Source organism: Ahaetulla prasina, chromosome 1 (genome assembly GCF_028640845.1).
Source record: "Ahaetulla prasina isolate Xishuangbanna chromosome 1, ASM2864084v1, whole genome shotgun sequence".
Classification (NCBI taxonomy): Eukaryota; Metazoa; Chordata; class Lepidosauria; order Squamata; family Colubridae; genus Ahaetulla; species Ahaetulla prasina.
The window spans coordinates 122,797,490-122,825,321 of NC_080539.1; the positions used below are offsets into that span (position 1 = coordinate 122,797,490).

At 37.1% G+C, this 27,832-nt stretch overlaps 1 protein-coding gene across 2 annotated transcripts in view; it reads left to right on the forward strand.

The window, feature by feature from the left end:
• Positions 1-27,832, forward strand: part of ASCC3 (activating signal cointegrator 1 complex subunit 3) — a 237,592-nt gene that overhangs the window by 53,258 nt on the left and 156,502 nt on the right. For both annotated transcript variants that reach the window (XM_058174769.1, XM_058174761.1), the window contains exon 11: positions 23,904-24,068. In XM_058174769.1, the coding sequence (XP_058030752.1) occupies positions 23,904-24,068 (165 nt within the window). The remainder of the gene's footprint in view (positions 1-23,903; positions 24,069-27,832) is intronic.

Consider the following 27,832-nt stretch of genomic DNA (forward strand, 5'->3'; position numbering starts at 1 on the left):
CTGTACATTAACCATCACTCCATCACTAACCTCAACCCCCCAATTCCCTTCCCCTTTTCCCCCCACCCCCACCCGACTTCCCAGAACAAAATGCAGGGTATCAAAACTAACAATCATAATCTAAAATAATTCCTAAATTATAATCTCTAGTCTCTCCACGCTTATTCACACTCTCAATTCCCCTCTCCTTCAAAAATATATCTAATACAAATTATTTCCTAAATTTACTCATATGCTATTTGATATTTTTTTATCTGATACTTATTTTGAATATAATCAATCCACATTTTCCATTCTAAAATATATTTTTCTTGTGTATAGTCTTTCAAGTAAGCAGAGATTTTTGCCATTTCTGCCAGATTTGATACTTTAAGAGTCCATTCTTCAATTGTAGGTAATTCTTCTTTCTTCCAATATTGAGCAATCAAAAGTCTTGCGGCTGTTATTAAGTTCAGAATCAATTTAGTCTCTATAGCTGTACAATCCATAATTATTCCTAGTAAAAGAACTGCGGTTAAACTTAATCTTCTTTTTCAAAATATTCTGCATGATCCACCATACTTTAATCCAAAATGCTTTAACTTTTTTGCAAGTCCACCATATATGATAATAAGTAGCATCTTCACAATCACATCTCCAGCATTTAGCCTGTACATTAGGATACATACATGACAATTTTTGGGGTCTAAATGCCATCTATAAAACATCTTATAAAATTTTCTCTCATATTTTGCGCTTGTGTAAATTTAACATTCCTCACCCAAATTCTTTCCCAAGTTTCCAACATTATTGGTTGCTGAAAATTTTGTGCCCACTTAATCATACAATCCTTAACCAAATCAGTCTCTGAATCTATTTCTACTAATACATTATACAACCTCTTAATATGCTGTTGACCTTGATCTCTCATTTGTTTTAACAAATTATCCTCAATTTGCTTAACACCTATTTTTTGATCTAATTTCCATCTAGCTTGTAGTTGTCCATATTGGAACCATGTATAATTTTTCCCTTCTTCCCCCATCTTTTCTCTAGATTTTAATTGTAACTCCCCCTTTTCCATACAAAGAAGTTCTTTATAAGTAACTACCTCCATCTTTTGATATATATTTATATTTTCTATCATGTGTCTCGGGTTTGCCCATATTGGAATCTTTCCATCTAATTTGTATTGATATTTCCTCCAAACCCTCAATAATGCATTTCTAATTATATTATTTTTAAATATTTTATCAACTTTCTTATCATATAATAAATAGGCATGCCACCCATATAACAAACCATAACCTTCTATATTCAGAACTCTTTCCTCAGTTAAATTAATCCAATCAGTAATTAATGATAAAACAACTGCTTCATAATACAATTTTAAATTAGGCATTTTAAGACCCCCCCTTTCCCTTATATCCTGCATTACTTTTAATTTTATTCTTGGTTTTTTGCCCATCCATACAAATTTACTAATCCCCTTTTGCCATTCCTGTAATTTAATATCATTCTTAAACACCGGTATCATTTGAAACAAAAACAAAAACCTGGGCATGCATAGATTTTTTTTAATGTTAAGTTTCTTAAAAATAAGAAATGCAATTATCTGGTTCCTGAAGCGCCTAAAACAAGGATTGATATCAGTACTGCCATTTTGAAGAGTTGAAAATGCAACATATTCTAAGGCATGGGTGGCAAACTCGATCACATCATGTGACATATCATGACTTTTTTGCCTTTGCAGAACTGTGGTGGGTATGGCCTTTGCATGACACATGCAGCCCGCAAGCCGCCAGTTTGACACTCCTGTTCTAAGGCAATGTAGGTAGTCCTCAGTTAACAAACCACCTGTTTGGCAACCATTTGAAGTTACGTTGATGCTGAGAGAATGGTGGTTATAGCCAGTCCTTGAAGTCCTGGCCGTCCCAGCATTCCGCAATCATATGATTGCAATCTTGGCAACTGAGTCACCACAGTCACACAATTATGATTTGTAACCTTCCTTGCCAGCTCCCCACAAATAAAGTCAATGGGGAAGCTGGCAGGGAAGGTTGCAAGTTGCTTAAGGCTCCCTATCTGTGGACTCTCTCCAACTCCTCTGTGCTCATGTCACATCTCTGTTAGTCACTCCCTCATCCTCAAGACTCTCCCTGACTCTCTTATGTGCTCAAGCTGCACTTCCGCGCCACTTGCACACCTTCCCCACCTGGTAGCAGCCAATCCAAGCCCTTTAATAGTTGCACTAGGCTTCCCCCACCATTCATACAACCTCCCTAAGGCGCACTGTGCACAAGCCATTAAAAATGAAGTTCACATAACCACAGCAGCAGCTAGTAGCACTGAAGCAACCCTCACCTCCCCCAATTTCATTCCCTTGTGAGTTATGGGCCCTGGGATTTGGTCACATTCTGTAAGTTAGTTCATTTGAGATGTTTCAAAAATCATTGCCTTGTGATACATAATTTTGCCCAGTTGAAGGTGATGAAAACAAGAGTTTTAGAGATGATAGATAGATAGATAGATAGATAGATAGATAGATAGATAGATAGATAGATAGATAGATAGATAGATAGATAGATAGATAGATAGATAGATAGATAGATAGATAGATGCTGTAGGTGGATAATAAAATGATGCACTGCAAATAGTGTCTTTATTTGATACATTTTTCAAATTGGGGTTCTTTTTCTTTTTATGCTTTCAGTTTTGTTTACTTTCCTTTTTGTATAGTTTTTGGAAAGAAATGAACCACATCAGAATGAAATTGTTATTGGTTGCTGATCTGATCTGGTTCATAACTGACAAATGAATTATTATTTAAAGACTTGGACTTTTCAATAAACGAGAAGCTCAGGGTTGCGTTTTGGAGTCCTTGGTGCTCTCTGTTGTTTGCTTGCAGATGTTTCAGTGCCATAAATATCATCTTCATCACTTGGACATTTATTATGACAAGCAGTTGGTTAACACTGCTAAGTCTAAAAGTATAATGAGCACCATTGTTTCTAGAGTTCTCCTCTGTTAAGCATGCGTGACAATTATTTCCTGAACAATTATCTTATTCTCAAGTGGGGGATTATATTTTGGATTTGGGGTTCTTTTTTTCTTACAAATAATTAAGAACGTAGTAGTTTTCCAGTTACTTCTCTGCTAAATATTCCATTTCTTCCCCTTATTTCTGCTGTGTTTCCACCAGAAGAATTCTTCTTCTTTTTGGGGGGAATATTTTTTTTTATTTTTTCCAATATAAACATACATATTTTGTGGACAGTGCATTGATTGGGTCAAGTCTTTTTTATACAACGTTAACAATAATACAAATAATATGTGGGGTTCTAATCTTCCAACTTCGAACAATACTAGTCTCATTTCATATTCCTTTTACGTTTTCCCATTGATTCATTTAAGCATTAATAACATTTCTTTGCACCCTGTGTTTGTTATCCCTTAATATACCAGAAGGATTCTTTAATGTTAGAAAATAGAAATAGAAAATGGCAGCTATGTTTATATCCTCCTTGCTCAGTCTATAGCAGTGTTTCTCAAATTTGGGAAATTTAAGATGTGGGGACTGAAAATTCTGGGAGTTGAAGTCCACATAACTTAAAGTTTCCAAGTTTGAAAAACACTGGTTTATAGCACATGCATTGTCCTCGTGCCTTTTCTACCCACTTCCAGGTGCCAGTGTGCTTTTCATATAAATGCTAAGCTGCCGGCTATGCCATAGGGCCTCTAAATAATGTCTGCATCATATTGTGGCAGTTGTTTCCACTGCTTTTTATCATGGTGAGTATCGCATTCCCTTTTGCTAGTGCTTGCCTTTTTATTGCTAACCAAAATTTAAAACTGCTCAACTTTTTGGGTAGGTAGACATTTAGAGATTGATAGGAGCAGCTAGAAAGTTGTCATGAGGGGATCAGCAGAGTTTCTGATGATAAGCAAGGTTGTAACTAATGCTATTCCCGACATTATTTAGAAGAGTACCCTGTTAAAATTGATACATTTGACAATGTACTTGTATTCTCTCCCCCCACCCCCGTAATAAATAACTGGGGAAAGGATTAATGCTGTATGCTTTGCACACAATCAGAATGCCTTCTTTTGATCAATGTTTTGGCAAGGTTGTGTAACACTAAATAAGATTTATTCCTTTACTTTGCAAAGAAATCTTGCATTTCTCAGTGGCACAGCTAAACTGAGAGTAATTAATTTTTTCACAATGCCTAAACATACACAATGAGATCTTTCTGTCCCTTAAACAAACTACAAATGGAAGTACAATAATGTACCCATTTTTCTTTAAAAAATATTAGTAGAATATTCCCAAAGGCTCGTAATGGTCTTCAGAGCTGAATAAAGGATTAAATCTGAAGCTCTCTTTAGTGAATTTAGCATTGTTTGGGATATATCTTTCCTTCCTCACACTGAGTTATCCATTGTGGATTTTCTTTCAGAATGACGTGTGTCCTAAACAAATTATAACTTGCTGCTTCATTATAAATGTAGTTGGTCTCAGAACGGAATTCCTTGTTAGTAAATTTGCACCCTTTCCACCCTAAATTAACTGTTTGTAGAGAACTTTGAGATCATTCTTTCCTTTCCCTTCCCTGTGTGCAAATTTGTAGTACAATCAACCAGATCAAAGTAGCTGTTGTCTTTTTTTTTTTAAAGGAGGAGCTTTGGCTCATAGTGAATTTGTCATATGCACTGCTGATGAATTTAGATGAGATTCTGTCTCATGGACAAAGAGATGTTGGATTTCAAGGAAGTGGTGGAAGAGCAGAAGAGGGAAATGAAAATGGTAAAGGATGCAATTGCGCAAATATTAAGCTCTTGTATTCAGATGCAGGATGATCTTGCAGAATTTAATAAAGCTAATTTAGAGTTGCAAAGGAAAATAGAAGAAATTCAAAAAAATCAAAACAATTGGAACTTAGATAATAAGATGGAAGATATAAAGGCAAAGGTAGATAGGGCAGATGAAGAAAGAGTAATATTACAATATAGATTAATGGAATATGCTATAAGGGTGAGGGGGTTGAAACAAAATAGGAAGGAAAATTTAAAGGAGATTTTTACGCAAGCCTTTGCTCAGATAAAGGGTGTGGAGCCAGAAGATTTTGAGATTAATATTGAAAGAATTTATCGTGTTAATTCTTGGTGGGCAAGACAAAATAGAGTACCTAGGGATGTGGTTATTTATTTTACAACTAAAAAGGTTAGGTATGAAATTTTGCAAGCCTTTTATAAAAATAAATTTCAGATATTGGGACAAGATATAAAAATGATGAAGGAAATTCCTCCTAAAATGTTAAGAAACAGAAGAGAATTTGCTTTTTTGGTGGATGAGTTTAAGAAATATCAGATATATTTTAGATGGGAAGTCCCAATGGGTTTGTCAGTGAATTTTAGAGGTAGAAAGTATTTTCTTAATTCAGTTATGAAAGCGAGACATTTTTATATTAATGTTTTAAAGAGTGGGAATCCTTTGTTGTTAGATGCTAAGTTAACTGGTTTGGAAATGATGGAAAATAGAATGGGAGAGGGGAGGAATGTTTAAGATGTGAATAGGATGATTATGGTTAATTTTTGGAATTGATTTGTTTAGGATATAAATTATAGGATTTTTGTTATTTGCTATTTGTATGGTATAAATCTATGGGATGATATTACTCAATTGTGAAGGATGGAAAGTGAAATTTATGAATTTAGATAATGTGGATGTAATGATTTTAAATGTTTACTGTTATATTGTGGATGTAGTCTAAATGATTATTTGCTTGATATTTGATTGATGGAGTAGTATTGGAAGACTGAATATTAAATCTTATGACAATTGAAGAAATATATAAGTGATGAAAATTTGAATTTGAGAAGCTGGATTGTAATTTAAGAAATGGACTTATGAAATTTGAAGGAATATACAAGTGGGCGGGGGGAAAAATTTGAACTTTAGAAGATGGACTAATTTTTAAAATGGACTGTAAGAAGAATGGACATTAAATGTTATGGCAATTGAAGAAATATATAAGTGATAAAAATTTGAGTTCGAGAAGGTGGACTGTAATTTGAGAAATTGACTTATGAAATTTGAAGGAATATACAAGTGGGAAAAAAATTGAATTTGAGAAGATGGATTAATTTTAAAAATGGACTGTAAGAAGAAGTAATATGTGAAGTTGGTATTGTTTCTTTTCTTTTTTTTTATTATTCTTTCCTATCTTTTTATTTTTATTGTGAGGGGATCTATAGTTTTAAATTTTTTCAAGGTGGGAGGTTAAGTATATTTTGTATACTTTAGCTTGTGATTGTTGGTTATAATATCCGGTATTTGCTCTGGGAAGTCTGGGGGAGGGAAGGGGGGGAAGGGGGGAAATGAAAACAAGTGATACATGGACTGATTATTAATGTACAGTAATTTTTGAAGATATGAAATTAAAAAATTTAAAATGATATTGGGGATGCTCGACTGCCATTTCAGGAAGAAAAGGAGAGAGGAGTAGAAGGAGGGAAGAAAGTAGGTAGGAAAGTGTAGAGAAGGAGGAGGGGAATAAGAGGGTTAGATAGGGTGGAAGAAGGGAGGAGTGGAGAAGGAGGAGAAGAAGTAATAAAGTGAAGGGGATGAAGGATGGGAAAGTAGTAGAGGGTAGAGAGGGAGGTTGTGTAGTAAGGAAGTGGCAGTCGGGCAGGCCTGAATCAGTAATAAATAAAAATTAATGATTAATGATGGATAATAGTTTGTACATAAATATGTTGAAAAATGGAAATAAAAAATTATTTTAAAAAAAAATAAGTCTCTGAGGCTTGAGGTTCCTCAAAGTTCCAATTTATTAGAGATGTCATGTTGGCACAGCTGGGAAAACCCAAAACTGAAAGCTTCCAGGTTTTCTGCACCCAGTTGACAGTTCACAGCCCTGCCCCACACCCACAAGTTCATCACATTGTCCAATCAACTCTTCATACTCAATTGGATACAATCTTCAGGCAGTCAGATGCAGGATGTCCTTGAATACAGAATGTTGTTATGACTAACTTTCTACTGCTCCAACAACAACCCCCTCCCAACTTCCCCAGCTAAAATATGTGGCAGTTAAGAAGCAAAAAGAAAATTGCCTTCCAAAACTGACACACTATTTGGGAGAGCAGAATCTCATTGTAACACCAGGGAGGCCAGATCAGCAGAACAAAAACACCTATACAAATTTTGAAGAGAAATGGATACCCATGAAACTTCATCCGGAGATGCTTCAATACAAACACTCAAAGCAATACAACAACTACAACAGGAACAACAATGACCAGACAAATGAAGGAACTGAAGGAACTGGCAGACGTGATCTCAGAACCACTGAACTATATCTTTCAAAGATCCTGGAGCACAGGGGAGCTGCCAGAGGACTGGAAAAGAGCTGATGTAGTTCCCATCTTCAAAAAAGGAAAAAAAACAGATCCAGGAAACTACAGACCTATCAGTCTGACCTCAATACCGGGGAAGATTCTGGAAAAGATAATCAAGCAATGAATCACCGAACACCTAGAAGCAAACAAAGTAATAACCAAAAGCCAACATGGGTTTGTCAAAAACAGATCATGCCAGACTAATCTTATCGCATTCTTTGACAAAATTAGTAGACCAGAGGAATGCTGTCGATATAATTTACTTGGACTTCAGTAAAGCATTTGATAAAGTAGACCATAACCTACTACTAGATAAAGTAGAAAAATGTGGGTTAGACAGCACCACCACCAGATGGATTCATAACTGGCTGACCAACCGCACTCAACGTGTAGTCCTCAACGGAACTACATCCACATGGAGGGAAGTATGCAGTGGAGTACCCCAAGGCTCTGTTTTAGGCCCAGTACTCTTCAACATCTTCATCAATGACTTGGATAAGGGGATAGATGGGGAACTCATCAATTTTGCAGATGACACCAAGCTGGCAGGAATAGCCAACACTCCAGAAGATAGGCTCAAGTTACAGAAAGATCTTGACAGACTTGAACATTGGGCGCTATCTAACAAAATGAAATTCAACAGTGAAAAAAGTAAGGTTCTACATTTAGGCCAAAAAACCAAAATGCACCAGTACCGTATATGTGGTACCTTACTCAATAGTAGTACCTGTGAGAGGGATCTTGGAGTCCTAGTGGATAACCATTTAGATATGAGCCAGCAGTGTGCAGCAGCTGCTAAAAAAGCCAACACAGTTCTGGGCTGCATAAACAGAGGGATAGAATCAAGATCACGTGGAGTGTTAGTACCACTTTATAATGCCTTGGTAAGACCACACTTGGAATATTGCATCCAGTTTTGGTCACCACGATGTAAAAAAGATGTTGAGACTCTAGAAAGAATGCAGAGAAGAGCAACAAAGATGATTAGGGGACTGGAGGATAAAACATATGAAGAACGGTTGCAGGAACTGGGTATGTCTAGTTTAATAAAAAGAAGGACTAGGGGAGACATGATAGCTGTGTTCCAATATCTCAGGGCTGCCACAAAGAAGAGGGAGTCGGGCTGTTCTCCAAAGCACCTGAGGGTAGAACAAGAAGCAATGGGTGGAAACTGATCAAAGAAAGAAGCAACTTAGAACTAAGGAGAAATTTCCTGACAGTTAGAACAATTAATAAGTGGAACGACTTGCCTTCAGAAGTTGTGAATGCTCCAACACTGGAAATTTTTAAGAAAATGTTGGATAACCATCTGACTGAGATGGTGTAGGGTCTCCTGCCTGGGCAGGGGGTTGGACTAGAAGGCCTCCAAGGTCCCTTCCAACTCTGATGTTATGTTATGTTAAATCACAATCCCCTACGTACAGAATGTCTCAGAAATGACAACAAGACTACTGCATCAACGTGACTTCATCGTAAAACCACAAGCCAACCTCAACTCTCAGATGGACCCTGTCAAAACCAAAAGGGCAGACAGAAACAAACCAAAGATCAGGTGTCATACACGGAACCCAGTGCAGCAACTGCGAAAAGAACTATGTTGGACAAACAGAAAGAAAATTATCAACCAGACTGCAATGAACACTTCCAGGCTGTCAAAAGACACGACTCACTATCTCTCATGTCAGTCCATGAAGATTCAGAAGGTCACAAATTTGATCTAACCAGGACCACAGTTGTAACCCAGGCAAAATCAAGGAGAGAAAAAGAATTCCTTGAAGCCTGGTTTTCCACAAATAAGTCAATAAAAGGACACATTGATATTGACACAGTCTGCCAATCGCTGAGAATGAAAGATAGCATTTAAAACAAACAAACAGGAATCCCACTATGCAGCAACAAAATTATAACCCATCGGCTCACAAGAAATTGGATCACATCTCAGTAACAACAACCAGCCACTCAAACTATCAAACAATCCGAAACCATACCATGAGTCAGAAGCACCCAGATAAACAACTCTAATCCTAATCTGCATCACAGACACAGCCTAACTATAGCCCAGCAACAACAGCCAGCCAATCAAACAGTCTGAAAACAGATCATGACTGAGAAATATTCAAATAAACAACAGTTAGACTAATTTGCGTCTCATAAAAAGGTATTTAAAGACCTATGTTTTAACAGATGAGCACAATTCAAAACGCATTGACGATGTCTCCTCGAATGGTGACAAAACATTTTCAAACACATTTCAATCAGACACTAATTTAAATAAGACACTAACAGGGTCATGTGATCCCCTTTACAACCTTCTGACAAGCAAAGTTAATGGGGAAACCAGATTCACTTGACAACCATGTTACTAATTTAACAACTGCAATGATTCACTTCACAAATGGGGCAAGAAAAGTCGTAAAATGGGGAAACTCACTCAACAATTTTCTCACTTAGCAACATAAATTTTGGGCTCAATTGTGGTCATAAATTGAGGACAACCTGTAAAGCTTTCTTTGACTTTCTTAATCATTCAGTATCAGCAATAATGTCTTGTGTTTTCTGGCCTTTTCTAAAACCTTCTTAAACATCTGACATCTCTCTTCTATGTAGGACTCTGAACTGTGTTGGATGATCCTAAGCATTGTTTTGCTAGCATGTGAAATTAAGAATATTGTACAATGGTTTGCATATTCTATTAAGTCTCCTTTTTTGATGTTTAAATGTTTGAAAGTAGACTTAAATGTTTCAATCTGTTGGTCACTGTCTCCAAATTTACTGGCATAGTTTGGTTGGAACCTTGATTGATTCTTCTTCTATTGCTTGTCTTATTTCAATGGGTATTCTATTAGTTCCTGTAGCCTTCTAACTTGGTAATGATCTAACTTGATTTTCTAATACTAAAGATTCTTGTAAGCAAGGAATGTCTTCTAAAATATTTTGGACATCGACTATAGTATTTCAGTATATGCCTTCCATCCTTATTTGCTCTCTCTTGAATTGGTTACTATCCATACATTGGTGTCCATACCAATTTGAGGTTGGAACTTTGTTCTGAATTCAGAAATCTTTTGAAAGACTTTATTTTTACATGCCTGTTTTCATATTTGACTTTCTCTTATCTTTTACATAATGCCATAGGGTAGTGATGGCTCACCTTTTTGTCATTGCATGCCAAAATCAGGAGGAGTATGGGGGGTTGCATGCACATGTGCCCACACCCATAATTCAATGCATCCCATCTCCCTGCGCACGCACGCATGACCCTCCTTTGTTCCCCCACTTATGGCACATGATGGCACGGTAGGCCCATTTTTCACTCTCCCTGGGCTCCAGAGGCTTTCTTGGAGCTTGGGGAGGGCAAAAAACGGCCTCCCCCCCCTTCCAAAGGCCCTCCAGAGGCCAGAAACAGCCCGTTTGCCAACTTCCGGTGGAACCAGAAGGCCCATTTTCCACTCTCCCCAGGTTCCAGAGCCTTTCTAGGAGCCTGGGGAGGGTGAAAACGGCCTTCCCCACACCCCCGGAGGCCCTCCAGAGGCCAGAAACAGCCTGTTTCCCAACTCCCGGTGGGCCCGGAAGGCCCGAAAATCAGCTGGCTAGCGTGTGCATGCCGGAGCTGAGCTAGGGCAATGCTCACGTACCCACCAATTTGGCTCCACGTGCCACCTGTGGCATGTGTGCCATAGGTTTGCCGTTACGGCCATAGGGACAGCAGTGTCATAAACTAAAAGTGCTGTCATTATGTTATGTAACATAGATAATCCTTAGGTTTCTACCACTCATTCAGCAATCATTCAAACTTATGACAGCACTAAACAAGGGGGACTTATGACCAGTCCTAAGAGTTCTGGCTGTTGCAGCATCCCTGTAGTGTCTTGCTCGAGATTTAAGTGCTCAGTTTTGTTATGTGATTTATGTTGACAGAGCTGTGGTTCTGTTTATAATTCTGAAATGTTGGCAGATAGGTATGCCAGAATTGCCAAATAATATTACTATGTTAAAGGCATCAAAGTATAAAATAATTCAACATGAAAGCTTTACTAACTTGCCTTTAGGTAATATCTCCATAAAACTGAATGTTAATATGCAGAGATCATCTGTATTTTTAATTTACTTATAGAAAATATATACAGTTAGACTTTTATATAATAGATGTATCTTTTAATTACAGTATATAAAACTAGAAGATTTTTAGCAGTGCACTCTGTGCAAATATGATTTTAATAATGCACTGCTCATAAAACAAACAAGATTCTCCTTAAGAGAAATATTTCATTACCTCTATTAATAAGTAGGACATTGTGGAATCCCAAGAGTTAGTTATTGACTTTCTTCTTCAAGATTTAAGGTTTGTCATAAATTCTTTTTGTTGAGAGAATCCCACACTTCTGTAAAATTGCTATATAATTCTTCTGCACTTTCTCTCTAGATACCTAAAAGCACTATAAACATTAAGAGATAATAAAACACTCTTTATACTTAATGCAAATGATATGTTAAACTAGATTCTTTTCCTCTTAGACTATAATTTAAAGGTATTCTGAAGTCCAATTATCTTTGATTTGCCTGTAACAAAAAATTCAGAGAAATAACCATGCTTTTTAAGTGAGTATTTCTCAGTAGACTAATGGATCTAAGTGGAAAAAGCACGAAAATTGAGAAGTGAGATGCAAATGAATTATGCCTGTTTGGCGATGATTTTTTAAAAACTCCTCTAAGAAAAATCTATTTGTAAAATGGGAAGCAGTAGGACATTTACCTAAAGTAGTAAGAAAAGAAAAAAAACCATAGGTCCTATGTTGTTCTGGTGTGGATCTTTTCACCGTGTAGATATTTGGAGCTAAACTTAAGACGTTCAAATGAATTATCCATAATAAATAGAATATACTTCATTACTGGAATATCCAGGGCTTTGGAAGAAGACAAATTGGAAAGGAGGAAGGACCAGTTCAGGCTCATCGGATCCTGCTCCAATTATCACCACTCAGCATGCCAATTCTGCCCAATTTTCTATTCATTCCCTGAACAAATGTATGCTATCATTGAGATTATCATGTAGAAGTGATTTCATTGAAATAAGAGAATGGGATATTCTTGCATGTGTTATGTGTTTGTTTGTAGATGCATGTGTGTATATGAATATAAACAGATGGTCCTCAATTTATGACACAATTGAGCCCAAAATGTCTATTGCAAAGCAAGACATTTAGTAAGTGGGTTTTGCCCCATTTTATGAACTTTCTTGCCACATTTATTAAGCAAATCACTGAAGTTGCCAAGTTAGCAATATAGCGGTTAACTGAATCTGGCTTCCCCTATGACATTGATTGTCAGAAGATTGCAAAAGGTGATCACATGACCCTGAGACACTAGAACAGTCATTAAGCGAACTGTTGTAAGCTGAGGAATATATATATATATACACACATACACACATACACACACACACACACACACACACACACACATACACACACACAAAGCTTAAATAGTTTTAAACAAGGATGTCAGACAGTAAAAACACAAACACCCATACATACATGCACATGCCTATAGAAAATAGAAACTTTTTCACCTTGCTCCTACGCCACCACCTCGCCAACTTCAGATTGCAGTGCTATCTTAATATTGAAGAAATGTAAGATTGTGAATTAATTCCAATATTCCAAATTATATTTTATATATGGTAACTTTTCACATTGTGTTTAGGTTCCCTCAGTAATAATCAGTAATTTCTGATTAATATGGGTAATAAAAGAAGGAAGAAAAACACTCACAGGTTCATTGCTGTTTGCTGTGAGACACAATAATGGAATGTCGTTGTACCTGATTAAGTAGCTAATTAGCATCAATCAACTCTGGCTGTAGAATACCAGAGGTTAGTACAACCATGATTACTGAGGCAAAAAGAGCAAATGGGAAGGGGGAGGATGATAACGACAGGTTAATAATATGGAACTCATCTATTTTAAAAAACATTTTGATCATAATTTATATTTGCAGATTGCAAAGTCTCTAGACTGTAATCATAAGTTTTGTAAGATGAATTTCACAAACCATAAATGTTTTTCTACTTTTACTTCAAAATCTTACATGATTTAACGGGCACTGTGCTGTGTACAAACAAAGCAGGTGTTTTGATGATGCTCCTTTTCAACAATAAGTACAAATACATCATGAGCGTATGTCATCTTTCCTAAGTTTTATGCAGTTTCATTCTTTCCTGCCACAATTATTTCATTAAGTCACTGGTAATACAGTAATATTCACATAATCAGTTTTATTGTAAAAGAGAAACAAACAGTAAACTAGGCTTTAACAGTTAAACAAATACCTTAAAGAGTTTGTTTGTTTTTCTTTTATACTTTGTCTAAACAGGAGCACTAAAACCGGTGACTGTTGGATACAATATTCAAAATGTATCTGCTAGTAAAAGCTCTTCCGGTTTTCTGTCATCTAGGGATACTGATGGGTTGATAGTAGGTTTTGAGAAGTAGGGACACACTCTCCAAAAACTAGCAGAACAAGGCCAAAATGAAATACGACTTAATTAACTTACAGTTACTTTTAGATATGATTAAAACTATTAATCATTTTATGTTATTAATATTTTACTGTAATAAATCCTATGTATAATTTTCAAACGCTGAACATTTAAATATTAACTTAAATATGTATTTAAGATAGGTTTAGAATTGAAACCTAATTTCCTCATTTATTTAAATGAGAAAATAAATTTTCATTTGTATTTCGTTGCTGCCCAGCTCCCAAAACTCTAGGCAATTTACAATGAGATAGTTTTAAAAAAGAATCCAAATATAATGAAAATATATTAATCAGCAAGCTCAGACAAAACTAAAACAACCCATTTACCATAAAAGCAAATTATCCAAATTAAAAATCAATTACTAAATGCCCATTGAAACATCACCTTTACAGCTTTGTGAAACTCAGCTACCAAAGGTGCCTAGTGTACCTCCAAGGGCAAGGTGTTTTGCTGTGTGGGATCAATTACAGCCAAAGATTGATCTATCTATTTATCATCACAATACATCATCTTGACAATTTTGAAGATATGAAAAAAATTAAAACACTCATGGTATAATTCAATGGTTTTTTTAAAAAAAATCTATATATAATATCAAACCTAGTAAATCATCCTTAATCACAAGGATAAAAAGGCAGAAAAAAAGGAAAAAAGTAGAAGATGATGCAATCATGAATTGAACAGAAATGTACTTCCAAAGAGCTCAGTTTTTAACATCCATTACCAGGGAGGGACCTTGTCCAATCTCTCTTAGGTGACTATTCCAAAGCACCAATACCATAGAAAAGTATTGCCTTCAATATCTGGCAGGATTATAAGCATTTTTCTTTAGATGATCTAGTACAGGGGTGTCAAACTCAAGGCCCAGGGGCCAGATCCGACCCACGGGGTGTTTAGATCTGGCCCACGGGCTCACCATGGAAACAGAAAAGGAATGGTCACGGCGCTTCTGCCAGCAAAAATGGAGCTTGGGAGGGTATCAGGGAGGGTATCAAAAGCTGCCAAGATATCCAAAATAACCAGGAAAGGCATATGGCGCTCATCAGGTCCTAACATAGATTATCCAGGAGAGCAACAATAAGAGGTACCAAAAACCAACTTTCACACTTTACACAAACACAACATAACACAACACAACTGATTCACAGTGTAAAAGCAGCTGCACTTCACACTTCACACAGCCACAAAAAGCTCAAAAACCAATTTTTACACTTTACACACACACAACACAACTGACACACAAACACACAAAATGCCACATACAGCTTTCTGAGATTTTGTGTGTCTTGTGTAGGTAGAGTGAAACACTACAGAAACACACCAAATCTCAGAAAGCTGCACAAATATTTTATTTTTTTTTATTTTTATTTTTTTATTTTATTTTATTTTATTATTTTATTGTGGACTTCAATTCCCAGAGTTCCTCAGCCAGCAAAGCCAGCCAGCATTAGCTGATCACTGAGGAAATAGATTAGCTAAGCAATTGATTCTGTCTGGGCTAAAAGTGAAACTGCTTTTGGGCTGCGAAAAAAGCCATGCGTTCATCAGTAATCAGGTAAGTGCCTTAGAATCTCTACTCTTACTTGTAGAAAACATGTTTTCTACAAGTAAGAGTACAAGTAAGGTTCTGCTGATGAGGAACTCAGGTGAGATCGCCAGAGGAGACTTTAAAATTATTATTTTTTTAAAGTTTAAAGGCTCTGCCGATCTCAGCTGAGGGACGGGATCCTCAAAGGCTTTTTTTTACTTTTAAAGGCATGTTTCGGCTGAAGCAAAAAAGTAAAAAAAGAAAAAAAACCTCTGCTAATGGTGCGGCTCAGCAGAGGCAGGGGAGCGGGGCCAGGGATTTTTGCTACCGGTCCTCCGAACCAGCAGCCGCCATCGTTATTGGATCACGCGAGCCGGTCCGAACTGAGAGCATTTCAACCCTGATCTTGACTACCACATTTTATACCAGTGGGAATATCTGATCAATTTCAGAGACAGCGCCATGCAGAGCATGTTCTAGTAGTCTAAATATATGGTGATAAGGATGTAAGATACTGTTAAGTTGTTGGTCTTTGTTCAGTGGCATTAATTTCAAGTTTGCAACCCGTTTTTACATTTGGCAAGCAATGATCATCTGCATACACCAAGACTCTGCAATGATGAACATCATTCTTCTGCCTGATAAAAATCTAGGCAGTGCTAGGGTGCTGGGGAGAAAATTACATGGGCAGAGAAAAATGTAAGTTGACAGTTAAAATATTGACAGTTAACCCATTTCTATTTTGTCATGCCCTAATATAGAAGCCAGATTGAAATGTCTTGCATGAGTTCCATTGCATTAAACAAATGTGACACTTTATTTTCTGGCCGTTTTTGTGCTGAGGGAAGTGAAGTGGTATAATAGCAATATAAATGAAAATGCTTTGCGGCACTGTTTGCTAAAGTAAAAGACAACAAGATTCTAGAAAAGTATTTTAAGAGGTTTTGATTTTGAAGATGAAATGGGTTTTTTTTTCAGATGCTTAAATTAAAAATGTTATCGCTCCATGAAATTTATTGTAGTGTTGCAAGTTAATTGTGATAATGATGATGAAATTTTAATAGTACGTATCAGCAGCATTGTGTATTATCATTATACTTTTAGGGATGCTCACCTAGTCCCTATTGTCCTTCAGCATGAATGGAAATGTTCATTCAAAGTGCTGTAATAGTCTGATTATGTAGGTCACTTTATGCCCTTCAGATATTATGGGCAAATGATCTGAGAGTGACTGTTTTGAGCAACATAATAACTTATTAACTGGGGTGAGTTTCCTGTTTTACACACACCACTTAAAATCCCTAAGCAATCACGGATCCCATTTTCCCCCATACCTGAAGAGACTGGATGGGGCTGAATTTTGGGGGACCGTTTTTAAAGGGATGAGGTGAGTTTATAGCTCCTTAAAATCACCTGTAGTAAAACAAAACTCAAGAATCAGCTCTCCCCCATGTCTACAATGCCATCTTTTTGCTGTCTCATGAAGTGCACCCTGATTAAAACGAGCCCATCAACGTTTGATCAGTTTGAATATCCTTTAGCTTCTGTTTTCCAAACAATGTGCCTATTAAACTACAGTTCTATGTTTTGTTTACCTTAAGCGTGCAGGATGTCCATGCTTAAGCATAAATGAGCCCATAGAAAGGCAGTTCAATAGCCCTACTGTTGGAGGGTATAGAACAAGCCTGTCACTTCTTTCTGGTTAAGGTTATGGCTTACAGTACTTGTTTTCACAAGTATTTATCCAACAGGCCTTCTTGTGATTTTTTTTCCTTCTCTCTTTATTAACAAAGTAACACAAGTTACTGTCTTTGCTTTCAGGCATATATTCCTTTTCTTCCTTCTACTACCCCTTCACTTATTCTTGACCTTCTGATAAGCAGTAGTAAAGAAATACAGTAAATCAAAGTTTGATGTATGTGCATTTGTTGAAGCACGTTAAAAAAACTCTCCCTCCCTCCCTCCCTCCCTCTCTCTCCCTCTCTCTTTCTCTCTCAGCAGCTTGGAGAGAGTTAACATAACCAACATCTGAGCTGCTGTTAAGCAAGAATCCTCTTCCCTTTGACAAAGGAGAAGATGGAGAGAGTATACACACTTCGTTGACAATTCTGTCCCTTTTTAAGTTTTAGAGAAGTCTGTGACAGATTACCATCTGTCAGACCTCCCTCACAGATCCTTCCTCTCATGCTACTGTACTATGTTCAAAGGTAGAAAGAACAAAGTTGGTTTCAAATGCAGCTGAATTATGCCAATGATTTGTTCTTCAAACATGTGTGACTATTACTAAAGTATAAAACTGTCCTTTAAACTATGTATATAGGGACCTTGGACCAATGAGCAATGGCATTTTTGCTGATTGATTTAATCAATTTATGCATGACCCGTCTTCCTCTGGAAATCTCCTTAAGCTTGCAGCAATGCCTTTGACTCACGTTGTGACTTATTTGAATATTTTGGGAGAAGCCCAGAAGAGATGAGTAGAGATCAATCTGCTTTTTTCTAAACCATCACCTAAAGTGGCTTAGAAATGGGAAATAGAATATGGGGGCATGTGGCTTGTAACCTTGAATAGTTCCTCTAATTTAGCACAGTAGCATTTTTGGAGCTTGAACAAAGTTTCATTTTTTATTAATGAAAAATATTTTTTATTAAACATTTTTTTAAAAGTACATGTTCTTGTTCTAATAAATTCCCACTTTTGTAACACTGAAAAGAAAAGAACTCGTAACTGGTTGTCATATCCTGATGTGGAATGAAAATTAGATTGGGAGATGCCTACTGCATCTAATTTTTGGTGAGCCTGTGAATCTTTGATTTTCATTTTTCAGGAAATTACATTTCGGCATCAGATTGCTGAGGCTGTAGGCAGGCTGAGAATGAAACTGCCTACTTAAATCCCAGGGCATAGAAAAGGCTTACTATTGTGTTTTAACCTGGACATCTCAAAGTTATTTGTTATTCTCCCAGATTTTCTGGCTTCACAAGATTTTAGGCATAATCTTAAAGGAAGTGTTATTGTTATTCATCTTCTAACTTTGGATTCAGCCAATGTGGTCCCTGTCCTCAGTTTGTTTAAATTGTGTTTCTGTCAGAGCTCTATTGAAATTCAGAACAACTGCATACAATATTGTTTTGGGAGATCTAAACAAGGCAAACTTAAGGAAAGAACTACCAAAATACTTTCAGCATGTCAATTGTCCCACCAGAGGCAAGAATACTCTAGACCACTGCTACACAACACTAAAAGATGCCTATCGGTCTTTACCACGTGCAGCTGTAGGACACTCTGATCATTGCATGATTCACCTTGTACCTGCTTACAGGCAAAGACTTAAAGCCATAAAACCAATAATTAAATCAGTGAAAACCTGGACGGAGGAATCAGAATTAAAGCTAAAGGCATGTTTTGACTGCACTGATTGGAATATTTTTAAAGATACCTCTGCAGACCTGGATGAACTCACAGATACTGTAACATCATATGTCAGCTTCTGTGAAGACCTATGTGTACCTACAAGGAACTTGCGAATACACAGTAATAACAAACCTTGGTTTACACCTAAACTTAAGCAGCTACGACATTCCAAAGAGGAAGCCTACAGAAAAGGTGATAAAATGCTGTACAATCAGGCCAGAAATGCACTAACAAGGGAGATAAGAGCAGCAAAAAGAAGCTACTCTGAAAAGCTAAAGAATCAATTTTTCAGCAAATGAACCAGCAAACATGTGGAAAACTCTTAAAAATATCACCGGCTATGGCAAACCTCCTTCCCAGGCTGAAGGTAATCAACAACTGGCAGATGACCTGAATGAGTTTTACTGCAGGTTTGAAAGGAAACTACAGCCACCTATCTCCACAACCCCCATCTCAGACACACCAACAACAGCCAAGCCTCCTACAACTGACCCCATTTCATTGGGTTCACAACCCCTAGTGATCACAGAAAAGGAAGTGCAGGACCTATTTCACAGACAAAAGCCAGGAAAAGCTCCAGGCCCAGACAAGATAACTCCTTCTTGCTTAAAAGTCTGTGCTGACCAATTGGCCCCCATCTTCACCCATATTTTCAATAAATCACTAGAGATGTGCTATGTTCCTTCTTGCTTCAAACGCTCTACCATCATCCCAGTGCCGAAGAAGCCCACCATCAAGGAACTGAATGACTACAGACCAGTTGCTCTAACATCTGTAGTCATGAAAACCTTTGAAAGGCTAGTGCTTTCCTACCTGAAAACCATCACGGATCCGCTGTTAGACCCCTTGCAATTTGCATACCGAGCAAATAGATCAACAGATGATGCTGTTAATATGGCTCTGCACTACATCCTACAACATCTTGAGTCTCCAAAGACCTATGCAAGGGTCCTTTTTGTAGACTTTAGTTCAGCATTCAATACCATCATTCCAGACATTCTTCTAACTAAGCTAAACCAGCTACAGGTACCGGAACAGACTTGTAAGTGGATCACAAGCTTCCTAACAAACAGGAAGCAGCAGGTGAAGCTAAGCAAGATCACATCAAATACCTGTACAATTAGCACAGGGCCCCCCCAAGGCTGTGTGCTCTCCCCACTTCTCTTCTCTCTGTATACCAATGACTGCATCTCCAATGATCCATTTGTTAAGCTACTGAAGTTCGCAGATGACACAACAGTGATTGGTCTCATTCGAGACAATGACGAATCCGCATATAGACGAGAGGTCGAACGACTAGCCTTGTGGTGCAACCAAAACAATCTGGAACTGAACACACTCAAAACCGTAGAAATGGTGGTAGACTTTAGGAAAAACCCTTCCATACTTCCACCTCTCACAATACTTGACAACACAGTATCAACAGTAGAAACCTTCAAATTTCTGGGTTCTATCATATCGCAAGATCTCAAATGGACAGCTAACATCAAAACATCATTAAAAAGGACAACAAAGAATGTTCTTTCTCGCCAACTCAGTAAGCTCAAACTGCCCAAGGAGCTGCTGATCCAATTCTACAGAGGAATTATTGAGTCTGTCATTTGCACCTCTATAACTGTCTGGTTCGGTTCTGCAACCCAACAAGAAAAACACAGACTTCAGAGGATAATTAGAACTGCAGAAAAATAATTGCTACCAACTTGCCTTCCATTGAGGACCTGTATACTGCACGAATCAAGAAGAGGGCCGTGAAAATATTTGCAGATCCCTCGCATCCTGGACATAAACTGTTTCAACTCCTACCCTCAAAGCAGCTATAGAGCACTGCACACCAGAACAACTAGACACAAGAACAGTTTTTTCCCGAAGGCCATCACTCTGCTAAACAAATAATTCCCTCAACACTGTCAGACTATTTACTGAATCTGCACTACTATTAATCGTTTCATAGTTCCCATCACCAATCTCTTTCCACTTATGACTGTATGACTATAACTTGTTGCTGGCAATCCTTATGATTTATATTGATATATTGATCATCAATTGTGTTGTAAATGTTGTACCTTGATGAACGTATCTTTTCTTTTATGTACACTGAGAGCATATGCACCAAGACAAATTCCTTGTGTGTCCAATCACACTTGGCCAATAAAAATTCTATTCTATTCTATTCTATAAGTTCGCGCTGTCTTCAGGGCAACAATGTATACACTTTCACATTTAATTACTGTATTGCCATTCTTTAGAGTTCCAACAGCAAGTTTTAATTATAACTTAACCATAAAAAAGCACTTCATTGATACAGGATGTTTCCAAATGCTGTGAAATGAAAAGAAGGGTAAGGAGGCATACATTTCCTTTTTTTTTTTTTAATGTTAAGTTGTGAGAGTGTAACTGTGGCCCAAGAAGAAGTGTGATCACAGCAGTACCAGTTTAGCTCTGGCAAATCAGCTAAATAGCTAGTATTTGGATCATTTCACACTTTAAATTCTTAATATGCATTGCTAAATATATTTCATCACAGTTTGCTAATTAATTACAGCTGCTAATTTTTGTAGTTGACATTGTTCATTTCAAAGTGTTAATAAGATGCATCAATAATAGGTGTGACAACGGTTTGTAAAATCTGGTTGAACATGCACTATTTAGAGTTATCACATACTCATTAAATACTGCAATTAGTGTACAAGAAAACTGCTGCTCCTGGCGTTGATCTTATCATCTGATATGTGCCTAGTTCTTTGGTGACTAGCATCTTCAGCTTTTCCCATCATAGTGGTTACAATTCAACAGTGTTTGCAAAAATACTGTTTTTGCTCCTCAATTACTTTCATTTTTCCATGATTTATTTACTTATTTATTTATTGTATATCCACCTTTATTATTTTTGCAAATAACTCAAAGCAGTGAACATATCCAGCACACTTTCCTTCTGTTTGCCCCACAACAACAACCCTGTAAGGTGAATTGGGCTGAAAAAGAGTGACTAGCCCAAGGTCACCCAGTTGACTTTAATGGCTAAGGTGAAATTAGAAATCATGGTCTCCTGCTTTCGAGCCTGGTGCCTTATCTACTAAACGAAACTGGTTCTTGATGTAAGTATTGTAATGACTCATTGGACTTTTGGACTTCTAGTGTTTCACTGTCCACAAACTATTTTCATTTTAGCAAGCTATAAAATGTCAACCTTGATGTTATTTTGTTGGGATATTCAAAGGTATCCCTTCAAAAAATGATTTTAGTTGCTAGAGAATCAATGAAGCAGGAAAGTTAGGAAGAATTCCAATGTGAAAACCATCAATGATTACTATGTATGTTACTAAATTAAATGTCTACATGAAATAAGCTTAATGAAAAATAGAAAAATTAGTCTATTGCATTTTCAAATAACAGTTTCAGAGAATCAAATCTGAAACCATGTAAACTCCCTACATTTCCTGTGGTTCAAATCAGTAGTGGGTTTCAAAAATTTTTACTACTGGTTCTGTGGGTGTGGCTTGGTGGGTGTGGCAGGGGAAGGATACTGTAAAATCTCCATTCCCACCCCACTCCAGGGGAAGGATACTGTAAAATCTCCATTCCCTCCCCAATCTAGGGGAAGTTTACTGCAAAATCCCCATTTCCTCCCAATCAGCTGGGACTCAGGAAGCAGAGAATAGATGGGGGTGGGGCCAGTCAGAATTTTTACTACCGGTTCTCCGAACTACTCAAAATTTCCACTACCAGTTCTCCAAAACTGTCAGAACTTGCTGAAGCCCATCTCTGGTTCAAATGTGAGAAAACCCAGCAAAGGTACTGAGGTTATCTCTCTCTCTCTCTCTCTCCCCCTCCCTCTCCCTCTCTCCCTCCCTCCCTCTCTCTCTCACATTCTCTCATTTCATTTGGCCATCTAGCTCATTTTGTAATATCCTCCTTCTAACAAGTCTGAATAAGTAACATGCAAACGTTTTGTTGTTAAAACTATACTTACTGAAAGATATAACTAGTTTAAACCATGTTCAAGTGCAGCAAGGACATTCCATTCCAAATCAACTGTTAATAAACATAAACTCAATTTTGTCCTTACAGGTTTTATGGCTGCTTGCTCAGTTTTTTCCATGTTTTAAACCCGCAAGTGCTGTGGGATATAAGGATCAATTAAAATTATTTTATTCATAAGATAGTTCTTGAATGTGAAGTTGTACAGTTACCCTATTTTAATGGATATTAATTTTCACATGCTCTTGAGGCCTGTGATTTATTATTTCCAAGACAATGATTTATCATGCTTAAGAGATACAAATGCGCAACAAATACCATGTCTTAAATTTCAGTAGTTAATTGCCTGTTTTTGGGTCTGTTTTCTGGACTATGTAATTGAAACTCTATAGTATTAAAACAACAATATTGACATTTTAAGGGATTGGCAACAACTTTTATGTATATGTGCCAATAAGCTTCAATCGTAGCCCAAGGAATTTGGGCAATATGGCATTCCCAACTTTTGTTCACTGTTGTCAGGTTACAATTTTGGACCTTAGCTGCTTCTGAAAGTTGCAGGGGAACTTGATGTAACAAGCCACTGACAGTTCACTCTCCCAGTGGTCATCCACTAAAGCAAGCAGAGCATACTTCAGCCTTTCCAATTCCACTAGGATTTTTTTTTTCTTTTGTGGTATAACTATTTAGATTAACACAAGCACAATTGCAAGAAATGCCTCTGTTTATTAATCTCTAAGCAACACAGGGAGTCTGTCCCAACCAAAGGATGAGATACAAATGTTTTAATGTGAGAAGTTACAAGTGCATATTTGGAATGGCTGGACATGAAGTTAACTACTGTAGGATTGGGCATCCTTTAGAAAGTGTATAACTGACTGTACTTAGTTAATAGACTTTCTATTGCAGTTTCAGGTGCAAAGAAGAAAGTTTTAATGCTGCCATTTCAAGTTTATCTATCTAACTTCATTACTTTTCAAGTTGTTCTACCTCAGCAAATCAGTGAAAAATAAATTTAAAGACTTCAGCATTGCTTTTTTTGTCTTTTCCTTTCTCAGATGCTTGTAACCACTCCAGAAAAATGGGATGTTGTGACCAGAAAGAGTGTTGGAGATGTCGCTCTCTCTCAACTAGTGAAGCTCCTTATTCTTGATGAGGTACACCTACTCCATGAAGATAGAGGTCCTGTACTAGAAAGTTTGGTAGCCCGCACTTTACGCCAGGTATGTCAAGGTTGATTGTTAGAACAAATGTAAGCAATATCGTATTACTAGAGACAATTCCAATGATTAATTAAATCCTTCATTATATCTAAGCTGCTTCCAGTAGCAGTCATCATAAAGATGACCATGAGAAGATAATGTATTTTTGTCTCTTTCCTTTTGGAACAGAAGGAGTATAGAGTATATATAGAGTGCTTAAAATTTTGTGAACCATTTTGAATTTTCACTATTTCTACATAAATATGATCCGAAACGTTCTCCACACAAAATTAGATAGAACCCAATTAAAAAAATGAATTAAAAGTATACTTCCTTGTTTATTTATTAAGCACTACTGCATATATGTTTCTAAATGCTAATCTTAATTAAGCAAACCACATACAAACATAGGGATGTGCTGATATTAAATCATGGTATTACTCTTTGTTTACATAGTTTTGTTAGAAAACTTTACTATTGCTCAAATCTGCCATTTTGTTTTCTCATAAGCCAAAGACTTCTCCAGTAAAAATCATACTGGAGAAAAATAATTCTACATAGACTTGATAGTGGATTTATATAGAGTTCTGGAATTGTTTATATTTGCTCATAGTTCTCATTTTGTGACACATCTTCCAAACGCCTTTTATATCCTTCAGTAAAATGTATTTTCAGTTATTGCTATTTTGAAATCACACCCATTTAAAAAAAAATGAAAGTGTTACTTACTAAATTACACATCAGATGGTCAAATAATTGCAACTCTAAAATCTCAATGTGGGTAAAAATATTTTAATTTATGATTGGAAAAATAATCCAAGCACATAAATTTTAGCAAATTAATCTCTGCTTCCCTCCTCAAGTCCTATTGTCTCATTTTGGAAGGAAAGGAAGGATATTCCTAGAAATGCTGCTGAATAACTTGAGTGTTTTATTGGTTATTGAATAAAATTAGAGAAAATTAGTTAAGCAATACCATGCTACAGTTCCTAATTCATCTGTGATTCTATATTAGATACAAAACAGCTTAATAATCCTAGTAAAGAAGAAAAAGGATTACTGAAAATTAAAACTATCTTATTTTATGTTTAAAATATCAACAGCAGGACAAAAGAACAATGTGCTATTTGGGATGGGAGGGAGTCACCACTATGGTTGAAAGTTCAGTAGAGATTAAAAGCAAAAATTTTAGACTATAGATAGGATCACAAGTCTCTGCAAAGGAATTACTTTTTTATTTATCTCTTTTAATATCTTTTGCAAAGATCAGTTTTTAGTCTGTTTAGCCCTGAAGTCAAGTTACAGCTACCTTGTAAGAAAGGAGCTTTGAGGTCACTGATTTGGTCTTGAATAAGAATATAAAAACATGTTTGCACATTATGCACTTTTTGCTTTTACATGTAACTCAAATTGAATTGATAAAACATTTTGGAAGAAAAAGCTTTGAGCTTTACTCCTGTGCTGGGGTTAGAACATCAAAAGAATCCTCTGAAACCAATTTGCACTTTGATGTTTAAAGTTACACATTACTCAAAATAGCCCAGATGTAAAATGAAAATGTTTAAAGTGGAGGGCGGGAATGACAGCAGAAGGCTCTAGACTTCAATGATATTTACCCAACAAATTAGTGCAATTGAAATTTATTTATATATTTATTCATTTATATGGCCACCCATCTCAAACACATGGGTGGCAACAATTATAAAAGCAATTAAAACCAAATTACAGGGACAATGCAAAAGAAAATTAAATACATATAGCGGCTGAGAGATATTATAATCTCTAGATGTTGGCATAACCAGGAATTGAGACCCTTAGAACATTCAGGACCCCAGGCTTGGACTCGTAACCAAATCATCAAGATCTTACAAAAGGCCAACACAGCTGGAGCCATCCAAATCTCTGAAGGGTTCTCAACCTGTGGGTCGCGACCCCGTTGGGAGTCGAATGACGATTTGCCAGGAGTCACCTAAGACCATCGGAAATATGGGAAGTATACTTGCGAGTCGAAGAATCACACTCCAATGGTTGACTCCACAAGCCAGCTGCAGGCTCTTCAAATCGCTAGCCGAATTTGGCTTCAGGCGCGATGAATTAAAAAAGAGAAAAATCTTTGCTCTGATGTCTCCCTCTCAAGCCAGCTGCAATCACTCCCAATCGCTAGCCTAATCTGGCTTCAGGCACAATAAACTTAATAGGGGAGGAGTCTCCGCTTTAATGCCTCCGTCTTCAAGGCAATCACAAGCAGTTCAGATCGCTAGCCAATACGGCTTCAGACGCGATAAATTCAAAAAATCAGTTTGCCGCTTTTTTTCCCCTTCTGCGGTTGGGGTCGCCACATCGTGGGGAATTGTATTAAAGGGGTCACAGCACTATAAAGGTTGAGAACCACTGGTTTAAGAGGGCAGGCACTATTTCTTTGGCTGATGGGACCTGACTCATGCCGATTAATTTCTAGAAAGGATGTTTGGTACTCTCCCTGTTCACATCAGAAAGAACCAATGTAACATCCCGGGAAAAAAATCAAGTGAAATGCAAGAGTCATTTTTCAGTTTTCTAAAATTTCAGACTTTATTAGATAGCAATAGCAATATCATTTAGCCTTATATAATGCTTCATAGTGCTTTTACAGCCCTCTCTAAGTGGTTTAGAGAGTCATCCTATTGCCCCCCCAAAGTCTGGGTCATCATTTTACTGACCTCAGAAGGATGGAAAGCTGAGTCAACCTTGAGCTTGGTGAGATTCAAACTGCCAAATTGCAGACAGTCAGTCAGCAGAAGTAGCCTGAAGTACTGCATTCTAACCAGTGTGCCACCTTGGCTCTTACTATATTAGATAACTATAATTATTATGTTTTTAATTATTTTTTAAGTGAAGTTGGATCTAGCATATATACCAGTGATGGCGAATCTTTTAGGCACGGAGTGCCCAAACTGCGTGCACACATGCCCAAACTGAAAGGTGCACGTGAACGAGCGCATGCACAGCAGAGACCCTAAGACCAGCTGGCCGGCGGGAAGTGGGGCATCCCAACACCAGCAGCACGGCAAGAGATAAGTTCTTTTTCTTTCGTGAGCTTCTGTTTCGTCATTTGCAGGGAAACAGAAGCTCACGGAGATCTGACATGGGGTGACACCACACGTGCCAGAAGAGAGCCATAGGTTCGCCATCACGGATATGTACAATATTTTTCTGTCTTCCATCTTTTCTCACTGTCTGGTGGAAATAATATGTTTTTTCAAGACAGCTGCAGCAGCTTATTTCTTTCTAGAACATAACTACTCCAGACATTTTGTGTAGACAGTAGTCTACACAACTACCCAGGTCATCATTTTAATTTGATATATGGGGAGCTGGGGTAGTGATTCCCAAATAAGCTAGTAAGTACTAGCCCTCTTCAAGTATTAGACAAAACAGTGATATTCTACATACATTCAAGATGATTGAAAAGAAATACGTTGGTCCTAATCTTCCTTGCATTGTCTTCTGTGTATAAAAAATAGCTGCAGTAAAGAAATCTTTGCCTGTAGAGGCTCTCCATTAAGTTAAAAAGAAGATGAGAAATGTCTCTTTGGATAGAAGGTATATCTACTACAGGCATTCATCTACTATGCATGTGGATGGGGCTCTCCTTAATACATATAAGAATGTCACTATTTTATCTGGAATAACAGTAGGTTTCTATGAAACCCATCTGCATATGTCTGTAATGAGAGAAGGGGAAATTAGTGGTTTACGTGATTTGTGCTTATCCAAAATTGCACTGCTGTTCTTCCTTACAGTCT